The 13,692-nt window shown below is 30.8% G+C and overlaps 1 protein-coding gene across 1 annotated transcript in view; it reads left to right on the forward strand.

Annotated features, from left to right (window-relative positions):
* Positions 1-13,692, forward strand: part of ENTREP2 (endosomal transmembrane epsin interactor 2) — a 734,130-nt gene that overhangs the window by 684,562 nt on the left and 35,876 nt on the right. Inside the window, exon 5 of the mRNA XM_074234255.1 lies at positions 7,260-7,367. Coding sequence (XP_074090356.1) covers positions 7,260-7,367 — 108 coding nt within the window. The remainder of the gene's footprint in view (positions 1-7,259; positions 7,368-13,692) is intronic.

A 13,692-nucleotide genomic window follows, 5' to 3' on the forward strand; every position in this document is an offset into this window, starting at 1 on the left:
GAACCACCTAGGGATACTTAAGGTAGTTAAAGGTGGAAAATTAACCAAAATGGTCCCAAATATGGAGCTGAATTTTAAAACAAAGGACACAGGTTCAAATTCTGTTTCTACCAATACCTGTGTGACTTTGGGCAGATTGTTTTATTTCTCTGGACCTCCATTTATTCTTTACATAGAAAAGCTTGGACATGTCTTCTAAATTCCCTTTTACCCCCAGCGTCCTATGCCACTGCCTTATTCTAAGAAATTTTGTCTAAGAAGTTCTGTTATACTTTGAGTCAGTAGTTTCCAGGATCCTAGCTTAAGAGCTGAAAGAGAGTTTAGAGATTATACATTATAACCCTTCATTTTACAAATGAAGAGACAGATTCAAAGAGGTAATTTTCAGTGTCACATCAGTCATTAATTGTATTGGAAGCTTGACTTCCCTCAACTTCCTCTACTGACTTTGAAAATAAAGGAATACATTGTGTATAAGTAATAAAAGATGATGTATGAACTGAGGCATAAGTCTTTGCATAAAGTTTAGATAGTACTGTTTATTATTACATGATGAAAAGGGAGTTTAGACAAAATCACCAATATTACCAGATCCTTCATATAACTTTCTACCATTTCTACATTGAAACACATTTCCTTGCCATAGCAAAGTTACTTTCGTGATTAGATTTTCCATTAATCTTCCTTATATTATTGCTCCCCCTTTTATTCTTCACATGCTACATTGCTTCTTTTTTGTGTTTTGGCTTTCCTTGATCCTATTCTCACTTCTTTTTTTCCTCTTTTACTTTATCTCTGCTTAGTGTGTTCTCCCAAAATAATCTTATTCATGAAATATTAATGGTTATCATATTGTAAAACTATAACAAATATGAATAGCCTAATATAAGAATAGATACAAACTTCACCTGTTCATTGAATAGTAGCATCTTCATATGGTAAATAACTTAATGACCTGGAGCCCTAATGTTTTCTAATTTCTAGACATCTGTTGTGCTTCATGTTTGTTAGGTTTTAATCAAATTTTATCATTTTCCTTAATTAAAAAGTAATTTTAGATTCTGTAATATTTGTAGCTTCATGCCTTTTTCATGTCCTAATGTATGGAATGTAGTTCATTTAAATGCCTCTTTTTTATACTTTATATTGATTATTTACTGATCTGCCTTTAAAAAGGAAAAATTTTTAATTTTTTTCTCCCCAAATATGATTCCCTTCTTCAGTACTGACACATAATTGTTTCTATTTTTTTAGGTGATAATTGTTTCTTAATTTCATTTTAGTTGACACTTAAATATCATTGTAAAAAAATGATCAGCATCAAAACTTAAGATCAACTTTAAAACAGACAGCTCCTTTTCCTACTTGAAATTTGGAAGCTGCTGTAAAGTAGTTTTGCACAATACTGATTTACATGCTTTCAGAAAAGGCTCTCTGACGAAGCTGTCCAAGTGCATAGGTGAGAGCATTATTTCAGCTAGAAGGAGAATTATGAATAAGCAAACACAACAGCAGTGTTTCATGCAGCATGCAGCTGTGTGGAACAAAGCCAGTCACTTTAAGCAGCTGACAAAAAAAATGAAATAGAAATCCCTTGTTTTTTGTGTTTAAAATGAGTGCATTTCACAAGGTAGCAAAGTGTTTACCTCCTGAAATGCATTCATTGTCAAACAAAAGGTTGTGACTTGTTTTTCTTTTTCTGAGTAGTTTTAAACAATTTTTCTATAGTGTAGCACATAGTATATGCAACATTCATGCTTCCAGAAGGGCATTCATTTCAATGACAAAGAAATATGTAGGGGTTGTAATTAATTGTTTGCTAGTTGACAAAAAAAAGCAATTTCTCATATTTTTGGATCTGTAATTTTATATCATCAGAGAGATTTTACTTTTTTATTGTTATGATTTTGAAATGTCCTTTTTTGAAAAAGTTTGACATTATCTATGGGTTTTTAAACATAATCATTAAACTTCACCATATAACTCTTCTTAATTGCAACAGTTGCATAAGAGTCCTATTACTCAGATGATCCTGTCTCTTAGTTATCAGTTTGTTCAAAATGGCAATTTTGTGAAAGTGGTTTCTTCAAATCAGTCTGGAAAAAAAAACAGTATTATAAAACTCAGGGAAGAAAAAGGAAGGGAAAACATGTGGAAACTATCCCCTTGAAAGAACAGATACCCTCAAAACTTCAAGGATGTCCCCTAAGAAGAGCTATAAAGAAATCACTGTTTTCTTCAAAGAGCAATCCACAATCAGATGTTTCTGCATTTGGCATTACTGTAACAAAAGTTAGGATTCTTCCAGCTCCATGGCATCCATAGAGTTAATAAAATAAAAAAATAATCACCAAAATGAGCTGTTAACCAAACTTTCAGTATCATGTTGATTTTATGTATTTTTTAGCAATACAATCATTTTCTATAGACAGGTCTATATATACTATGCACATATATTTTCTATAGACAGGTCTATGTATACTATGCACAAAATATACATGTCTATATTGTACATTCCCCCCATAGAATGTAATATTTATTGATTACAATGATTATCATTTTTCCTTTGTATCTCCATCATCTAACCAGTGTTTGGAACATTACAACTTCCTAAGAAAAACTTGTTGATTAATTTTAAAAATTAATTTTTGTTAATTTTGTTAACTTAATATGTGGACTAGAACGTCAAAGCAAAGATTATTTTGTTCATGTTTTTATTGTTTTAATCATTTGCCTTTACTTTAAGGCAATAACCTTTTAGGCTTTTAGCTATGAGATAGATTAACCTGTCAGTTAACCAATGAAATGCAATGTAAACACATACATTGCAATAATAACATTTTTTTAATATGTCAGACAAGTAGAAGTCAAGTTGCCAACAACCTTAAATAAAATGCTGAATCTTTCATATGAAGATACTCCTACAAGCTAAGGAGTGGAGGAGCATAAGCAATAAGGAAGTGGCACTTCATTCTCTATATTTCATTAGGTTTACAATTAACTGATAAAATCCAGTGAAGCATAACCCTCCAGAATGATTCATTTGGCACTTGAGAATGTAATAAAGGAGCAGGTCTTTTTTTCTCCAGCAGCAATTTCTATAAGAGGATACTCTTTTTACCTTTCTTATTTATGATATCATTCTTCTCATGCTCTGATGCAGGTATATGGTTATAGAATACTTATGAGGCACTTAAGTTTCAATATGTATCTATATGTATACATATAACCTTTTTCTCTTCTAAAATGGGCATACTCTTAAGTCATTGTAGATATGACCACAAAGGACAGAAAGGGCAGAAAAAAATTCAGTTTTATTTAATTTAGTGCATTTTATTTTTAATTTTTAAATTGTTATTTTGTCATCTATTTGTCCTTCACCCAGCCAGATATCCCTTTTAACAAAGAATAAAGGAGGGAGGAGGAAGGGATCTCACAGTTAGTCACTATTGTCATGTCTGATTGTATATATTCTTTCTACACTGAGTTCCTCACTTCTGAAAAGAAGGGAGGAGTTAGATTTTAAAAATCTCTTCTTCAAGAACAAGCTATTTCATTATCATTACACAGTATTCAATTTTTTTAGTATTGTTCTTTCCTTTTAAGTTCTTTTTATTATCATATGTATTTTATCGTGTATTTATTTACATGTATTTTAACATACATTTATTATCATGTCCTACATTTTTCATTCTGTATCAGATCATGTAAGTCTTACTGTGATTTTTCTGAGTTCTTTATATTCATAATTTCTTTCAACACAGGAATACTTCATCACATTCATATGCCATGATTCGCTTCACCATTTCCTATTTGATGGAAATCTACATTGTGTCTAGTCTTTTGCAACTTCCAAAGGCGATGCTGTGAATATTTTTTTAAGTAAGGTCTTTCTGTCTTGACCTCTCTGGGAATCATCTGTGGTATTTCTAGGTCAAAAGGTGTGAACATTTTAGTCATGTATCTAATATAATTCCAAAAAATTTCCATAATAGACAGACCAAGTCATAACTACAGTAACAAATGTACAAGTATGCTTTTCTTTTCACCTCCCCTCCAATTTAGAATATTCCTATCTTTTGTCATTTTTGCTTGCTATTTTTCTAGATTTGAAGTGAAATCTCAGGGTTGTTGTGGTTCTTATTCTTTATATTGTTATAGAATTTGTGTATTTAGTTTTCTTGTCTGTTTACTTCACTTTGCATAAGTTCAAGTAAGTCTTTTCATATTTCTCTTTATCATGTTTTTCATGTCTTATAGCACAATATTACATTAAATTAATATAAATTCCCTTCTAGTTTGTTGCCAGTTCTTTGAAACCACAAAAAGTGCTGATATATATATCATATATATATATATATATATATATATATATGATATATATGTATATAAATCTCTTGGTAAGAAAGTATGAACATTTTAGCCATATTTTTATATATAATTCCAAATTCTTTTCCAAAGTATTATATTGTCACAATGTAATATTTGAATTCATGGTATTTCAATTCCCTGTATATTTGTAATATGTCTGAAAAAAGTCAATTGCCTCGATTTCCTGTGCTTGTTATCTCTTGAGAGTAGAAGTCAATTTAAGTACTGTTGAACTTGAAAAAGGATAAAAGGATAACTTCATATTTAAAATGGATCCTCTTCATTTGGTTAAGGCATTTAATTAAAGCAACTGAATGGACTTTCTGGAAGATTGAAATGTTGTTACATTCCTAGGAGAACTGATCAAGACTAGAACTGCTAGGTGGCACAATAGATAAAGCACATGACCTGGAGTTAGAAAGGGGTAGCAGTTGTGATTTCAGATGAAGAAACAATAAATATAGAGGATTAAAAGAAATAAACAACAAAAACAGAATTATATTAGCAAATACAGAAAAGACTTTTGGACAAAAACAACACTAATTTCTGTTAAACATTGAAAAACAGAGGATTAAGTACCTCTCCTTAAAATGATAAACACACCTAAAATTAAGAGCTGCCATTATGTGAAATAATAAAATAAAATCCCTTTAAATAAATTTCAGGGTCAATGTAAATTGTCAAAGTTCTATTGACATTGTACTAGAATTTGGGCTATTATTAAGACAAGAAAAAGAAATTGAGGAAATAACTATGTTAAAAAAATACTCAAAGAACCCTGAGTTCCCTAAAAAATAATTGAAAGAATAGTTTTAGCAAATGTGCAAGATACAAATTATAAACAAATTATCACTATTTCTACAAAACACCTTTTAAACTCAGCAAAAGGAATATATAAAATACTTGCGAGTCTACCTTTCAATATAAACACAGGAATTATATAAATGAAACTACAAACAATTATTTACAGAAATAAAAATAGATCTAAAAAAATTGGAAAATAATTAATTGCTTATGGGTAAGATGAGTCATAAAATGATAAAAATGGCACCACCTAAATGAATACACTATTCAGTACTATACCAACCTATAAATAAATTTATAGAACTAAAATAATAAAATAAAATTCATGTAGAGGAAAAAAAGGTAAAAATCTCAAGAGAAAAACAATCAAAAGAAATAAGAATTACAGGACCTAGTCGTGCTAGATTGCAAATGATATTACAAGACAATAACTATTAAAAATAAGGAGAATTATTAAAAATACATCTAAAAACAAATGTAAACCCTGATATTTGATCAGCAGAAAGATGCAGCTACTAAGGTAAAAACTTTTTTTTTTTAGGATTTTGCAAGGCAAATGGGGTTAAGTGGCTTGCCCAAGGCCACACGGCTAGGTAATTATTAAGTGTCTGAGGTTGGATTTGAACTCAGGTACTTCTGACTCCAGAGAAGGTGTTCTATTCACTGCGCCACCTAGCCACCCCAATAAAAACTTTTTTGTCAAAAACTGATATATGCTACAGAAGTATGGAATCAATTAGCTTTAAACTAAAACCCATCACTTATATTAAGATAAACTTCAAATGAATATATGGCCTAGATATAAACAATCATATGATAAACAAATAAGGGGAAATGAAAAAAGAAAAGTTCATGGAATAAAGAGCATTACAGAAGATGAAATAAATAATTTTGATAAAATAAAATTCAGATATTTTGCTCAAATATAATGAAAATGAATTTGAGTACAACTGTGACAAATATTTCCTACAAGTTTTTCTCCTAAAGATCTCATTTCTGAGATATATAAAAAATGACCCAAATTTAAAAGAAACTACCTATTTCCCAGTTGATTAATGGTCTGCATCTCAAGGAAGTAAATTTTATTTATTTATAGCAATAAGGAAAGTGATCCAAATAATTATCACCTGAAGATATACAAACTAAAGAAATTCTACCCATCAGAATGGCAAAAATGACAAAAACATATAGATATTGGAGAAGCTGTGGTAAAAAAGGCACATTGATACATTTTTAGCAGATCTGTGATGTGATAAATTTATAATGTAGATTAATATATATATATATATATAGTATTCAGCATTTGAACAAATTTCTTTTGTTTGACTATGCATATTTGTTGTAATAAGTGTTTTTCTTTTTTTCCTAGTGTAATGAAAATTGGGAGGGAGAGAAAGTAAATTTCCTCTATTTGTAAAAAATAGAGAGAGGGAAATGTATTTTTTGAAAAAAAAACATTATCTCATAAAATAGGAAGCATACTTATTTGGAAATTTCCCTTTAAAAATAGAGCTGTTTGAAAATAGGAAAATATTATCAGAAATACTTAAAGAAATATGATGTCTGATTCAGTACCCTAACCATTTCCACCAACCTTGCAACAGAAGTTCTACCATACATAACCTTTCTATTATAGGACTTAAACCCATTTGACCAATATAATGCAGAAGAAATGTTTGGCCTCTTGCTATTGGCTTCTTTTCCATGTCATAGATGATCAGATTCATCATTATTCTTATCTCTCAGGTTATATTATTTCTGAGAAGTCATTAATCATAACCTTGTTTTTCACAAAATGCAAAATTCTACATTATTATTATAAATAAATGAAAAGGAATTGAAAAAACTGTCAGTATTCTATGTTTAGGGATGTTTATTTTGAGTTATGAATTAATTTCTCTCATGGATATGTATGTGAGTAGATCTTTCTCAGAACAATAAATTGTATTTCAACAATTAAAGTCATATAAAATTGATAAATGTGGTCAATTATAACTGTCAGAGCTGTCACAAATATTTGGGATTCTGTCATCTGTATTACTCAGATAAGAGCTGACATTTTCTTGTCTGTCTGTTTTTCACAGGACCTGTTATTCAGTGTATGTGCTCTCAACATAATTTCTACCATTGTTTGTGCTTTGGCTACAGCTATGTGCTGTATGCAGATGGTTTCTTCTGATGTCCTACAAATGGTGAGTATATTGTAATGACATATATCCATACATAGACACACATATAGCTATGTAAATGAAATTAAATTTGAAGAAATTATATATATTCTCTTTTCCTCAGAGAAGGTATTAAAAGGAGCAACTGAATTTCACCCTTCTGCTTCCAGCCAGTTTAAAGTTAGTTTAGAGTTAGGAATTTATAACTTCTAACAAATGAAAAAAAGACACATTTTGGTTATTAAGAATTTCTACAGACTTTTTATGATAATTATTTAATACCTTCAATACTAAGAATTGCTAAACATGAAATTATATTTTCTTTGTTAAATGCTAATTTATGGGAATTTTCATCTCATTTATTTTGTGGATCATTGGAATTCCATCCAATTGCTGATACTAAAAGTGTTATTTATTTCAATCATGCTGCCACATTAAATGAACTATAAACCTATTTTCAATAGTTTTGTTACTAAGTAGCCAAAGTATAGTAACTAGTCGGACATCCACCCTCCCCTATTTTTCCTGTGGGATGGCTCAGTTGACCCAACTAGTCTTCATAACATTAAGTCTGGGGAGAAAGGGGTGTTTCCCAGAGGAGGACTGGTCTTGGTCAAAATCATGTTACTACTTCTCAACTCTCAGGGTCTTTGAAATAACCATGTGTGTTGGGGTGGGTGGCATGCAAGTAGTTCTACAATTTATTACTATAGCTCCTGTCACTGCACTGGTGTGTTTCTTATTCACACAAAAGCAGTCACAATAAAATCATTAACTCTTGGATATGAAATATTTAGTAAAAAAATAATGAAAATAAAAATAATTATAGCCTTGTGTTTGTTCAATGCAGAGCAAACAAAACATCATGGCCTATTATTAAATTAGGGTCATTTTCTCCCATCCCTGTACATGGTGTCCATGGAGAAGAAGTTGACCCATACAGAAAAAATCTATAGAAGAAAAACATGAAAAGAAAAAACCATGTGCCTGAGAAAAACATGTGACTCAATTGTCTGCAGGCTTTGATATCTCTAGTTTCTTTATGGAACAGACTGTATCGTAAGTCATCAGATGGTCAAAACTGCTTCTCTGCTGTTTCTGGTCTCTGAGGCATCATTAAGCTCTTTTACCACATAGACACACTTAGTAGGGTGCTAAGGAAATTTTTTGAAAAATTGTAGAATATTAATACAGCTTCCTGAAAAATAGCCACAAAGTTGATCTTTCCTCTTCACTTTCTGCTCTCTTTATGAATGTATGGATAGCAGGATTATGAGGTTTCCCTCTCTCAAGCTGTAGATGGTGTTAGATGGCAATACTGGAAACCCAGCCAGATCATCAGCAGGAGGATTCTCCTATCCTCAAATGACTTTCAGGTACTATAGAATTCTGCCCCAAGGATAGTCACATCTGCAGTCAGCCTGGCTTCTCCTTTATCTGAGAGTTGGATCTGAAGCATCTCCTCTTCTCTTCTGGTTCTCCACTATTTTGTTCAAATGAAGTAGCAAGACAACATCTTCACCATCAGCCTCTCTTCAAGTTGCTGTCTTCTCATTCTTTTGATCTCTGGTTTCTTATCTTCTATCTTCCTTTAGTCATCTCTCATTTTTAGTGCCTTATATCCCAATTTCTTGAGCTAATAGTCTATATCTCTAAATTCATTTGAAAAACCCAAATTCTATCATTCTAACAGATAAAGCACAAACAGAAAATATATACATTTTCACTCAGTTTATACAAGGTTATATCCTTCAAAACCAGAAAGCAGTCATAGATACATTCATTAACCAGTGGACAAAAGTGCCTTCATTACTTTCATTAGGAGCTTTTTTTAATTCTTTGAGAGGGATTGTTGTCTCTGATCCTTTCTGAATAGTCTCTCTTCAAGCATTTTTATTTGATAGGCAATGTTTCTTCTCCAGTTGTTTTCTTCAGTGCTTCATAAACATTTTTATTCATCTTTCAGCAGCCAAATCAACATAACAAAGGGAAAGTACTTTAAATAAGCATGCAGGTATAACTTCACTTCCATAGACCAGAACTCTGGGAAAGTTTATTTTCTCTCTTACAAAAAAAAATCTAATATTTTTATGAGGATGATGAATTTTATATATTGATTTTGAACTTTCTTTAACAATTATTTTTTTAGATTCAGTATTATTTTGTTTGCCCGCTTTAATCTAGTTAGTTGATTTCAGTGTAGTTGATAATCAGTATAGTCCTAGGGAAGAGCTACTCCTAAAGCAAGTTTGGAGATCAAGCTATTAAGTCATATCTCTTAAAATGAAAGACTTTTAATTCTTTTATCTCAAAATAAATCAATGTTTTGTATATGTACTTCTTTAGTAAGGAAAAACTAGGAAAAAAACCCTTGTTTAACTCTATTTTAGATAGCCAGAATTAACAAAAAAAGCCCATCTTTAAAAAAAAACCTCCCTTTTTATTTATAGTGAAAGAAAAAGCTTGTTTTTATTTTGGTAGGAAATATTATCTTTTTTTTTTCCAATCTACCCCAACATAATATGTCATTTCAGCAAGCTTAGAAGCCAGAACACAGTTTTAGTGTGTCATTACTAAGATTAAAAGAATTCTCTTCTAATTGTACACCCTGTTCAAACACTTTCAGTGAGTATAAATCCATTAGGACTGTCACAAGCAGTTACTAACCTTTTAAAGGGGTTACAGTTTTCAGAAAGGTATCTAATTAAACATTTATGCAATGCCAATGAACTATTGACCCTATTCATTGAAGTTTTATACTGGTTATTTTCTTTAGCATGTATTATGAAAGAAAGGTTAAGTACCAGGTGGGTAGTACTTACTACATCAGATTTCATTGTGAAGCAATAAATTGTAAGATGCTTCTGTAAGCAAATATGACATTATAAGAGTTATAAACTCTAACATTATATGTAGTGTTATAATATATAGATATAAAAACAAAACCACTGGGTACAAGAGTAATATATTTTAGCATGAATTTAGTGCTTACTATGTGCCTGTTAGATGTAAAGTGATAGTTCTTTTAAGTATGAAATTATCATAACTGTGATATAACCCAAGATAGTAGTTGTTTAGAATTATTACTCTTAAATGACAGGATATAAATTATTTATCATTCTCTAGAAACCTTGACTGCATTGCTGCTAAATAGTTTATATGACATTTTGACTTGCATTCTGGGAAACTAAGAATCCTTTAAACTTATTTGACATGAATTTTCTGCATTCTCCTCATCTCTTCTTCCTACTTTCCTCTATTTTCCCAAAACCAATTTCTCCCATTTTGTATGTGTCCATATAACCTACTGACATTTTATTTAATTGACTTACCCTCTTTGTATTTCAGAATCTGTAAATGGAAAGATTAATACTTTCCCTTCAAGACTCTTAGAATTTATGAGATAGTTTATGTGAAAGCTCTTTGAAAATGTGTAGAGATCATAATGAACCTAGTTTTTTCAGTGTCTGACATAATATGAAGTTGTCTGGCCTAGATAAATAATTCTTGTTTCCTCTCTTAACAAAAATGACCATTAGTGACTTTTTCTCTCTTTTCACTCACAGAGTATGTTTTGTTCTTGTATCATTAGAAAGACCTTGAGATATATGCATAGTGATTGTTTCACTGAATCAAAGTCTCTATAGTTTAGTGACTACTGAGATATATTTAATAATTGTTCTATTTTTAATTTTCTTTTAATTTTAAATTTAAACAAAAAGAAACTCATATAAGTGATAGAACTTCAGTTTGTATGGTATTTTTAAAGAAATATGGAAAAAATTAAAAAAGAAAAAATGCAAGTGAATATAATTTAATGAGGGAATAATAAGTCTAATTTATTTCTCAACTGCATTTTTTCTTATTTACTTTAAAATACGTCTTATTGATTCTTTTTCCCCCCAAAACTAGCACTATCTACTAAATCTCTATCCAAATGCCTCCTTCACTAGAAGTTTTCTTTGTAACAAGTAACAAATATATAGTTCTATATAAGTTCTTAAACATAGATAATATATCTTTATATGCATATAATATGCATATATGTTTGTGTATAAAATATCAAAACAAATCAGCTTGTTTTGACCATGCCTACCTGAAAATTATTCCTCTCCCCAGAGCACCAAAAACCCAAAGCTCTCTCAAGGGAGGATTTTGGCTATCATAGGCAGAATAGTAGTTTCCTTTGTTACTATTGAATATAAATATTTTCATTTTCCTATTTTTGTGTTTTCACTTTTGCTCACCCTATCCCATGTGTGTCCTAACACATTTATTCTTCAGTCTATATACATTCGCATATTATCACACAAGCATGCTTTGAAGTTATTCTATGGTATACTATCCCAACCAGGTACACTGGAGAAAAGACTAATTTGAGGCACAGAACTGAGATTCATATATTATATCTTCTCATGTGACCCTGAGCAATTCATTTAACATTTAAAAACTGAAAGGACTGGACAAGATGGTCTCTGAGGTCCCCTCCAACTCTAGATCTGATACTGTGTACATTCTAAATATACTGGTGTTCTTTTTTTTTGTGTATGTGTATATAAAATGCTTTAGGATTTGCAAATAATTCTACTTACATTTGATTCTTATTCTGAAATGAACAAATATCAAATAAAATAAACACTTTCCTCTTGCATGTTATCCTAACTTTTGTCTCTATGCCTTTGGACTGAATGCCCCCCTCTTGCTTGGAATGTATTTCATCCTCTTATTGAAGGCTTCTTGAAAGCCTTGATTTTCTTCCTCAAATCTTCTTGCTCAAGAACCAATACCTTTGACATGAGACCTCTCCTTGGTTCTTCCCTACACTCTATCTAACAGCCTCCTCACCATCATAAATTTGTTTTTGTTCTATATGCATATATCCTTCCTTTCTCCTTTGGCTAAAACAGCAGCTCCAGGTAGCTTTTGGGAAGATGAATCCCCAGAGGTTAGTTCCTATTCAGGAAACACTTAGGGAATAGGTTTCTTTGACTTTCATTCACCAACCCAACAATATATTCACTATTGATTATTAGTCAATAATCTCAACTAGCTTTTAACAGAAGTCTTTTACACTTTTGACTTTGTGCTTCTAAATCCTCATACAGTACCTAACAAATAAAAGACCACTGTTAAATGAATTTTTAAAAACTGAGAACCATATAAGTTTCCATATTCCTGGGTTAACTCATATTCAGGTTGTAGTATGCCAAAACTCCAGATCATTTTCAGGGGAAAGTATTCTACTTATCTCCTTCAAGTGTTAAATTTTACACACACACACACACACACACACACACACACACACACACACACACACACATATATATATATATACATAATTTTTATTAGAATATTCAGAAAATAAAGGTATTTTTAAAAAATTCTAATTATATTATTTATTGTTTTAGTTGTCCCTCCTGTTTTTCCTTATCTGTAACTTTGGGATGCAAGCCAACCATAGTTTCATAGGAAGTATTATCATTGATAAGACATATCAAATGGCATAGGGTCAAATCTAGGTTTCTTAGACACTCTACTGGAGAACTCATTCAACAATGTGTGTGTGTGTGTGTGTGTGTGTGTGTGTAGACAAAGAAAGAGCAGAATTTCATAAATACCATGATTTTGAGTTTTCCTTCCTTTTTTCACATACAATCCCAATTTACATAATAAGTAATTGTTAACACTAAAATATATGTGTATATTTGTGATTATGGAATCTGTAAATTTGTTGCATAAAATAAAATCACTTATAGGATCATAAATCTAGAGTTGGAAGGGATCTTTTAGGTCATGGGTTAATATATGTGATGCTTCAGACAAAGCCAAAACAAGAAGAGACTCATTCATGATTTCAGAATTTTTTTAACTAACAAAATAGATAATTTTGAGAAGCAAATAAGGTATTTTGTATTTTAATATATCATTGAAAATATAGTAGCAGTATAGATTATATAGGTGTATGTGTGGGTGGGTGTATAGTTTCTAAAAGTACATAAAAGAAAAGTTAATTTATAGACAAAATTATTTTTATAGTAAAAAAAAGTTGGAATTTTAACATACCTCTTTTAGAACTCAATAAGTCAGAGGCGTCTGGGTGGCACAGTAGATAGAGTACCTGAGTTCAAATCCAGCCTCAGACACTTAATAATTACCTAGCTGTGTGGTCTTGGGCAAGCCACTTAGCCCCATTTGCCTTGCCAAAAAAAAACTAAAAAAAAAAAAAGAACTTGATAAGTCTAACAGAAAGGCAAATAAGAAGAAATTATCAATCCAAATGGAATGTTGGGGGGGGAAACTAGATTTGCTAGACCTTTGGTAATTATTAAATGAAAAAATTAAAGGATAT

This window comes from Macrotis lagotis, chromosome 4, assembly GCF_037893015.1.
Source record: "Macrotis lagotis isolate mMagLag1 chromosome 4, bilby.v1.9.chrom.fasta, whole genome shotgun sequence".
Lineage (NCBI taxonomy): Eukaryota > Metazoa > Chordata > Mammalia > Peramelemorphia > Peramelidae > Macrotis > Macrotis lagotis.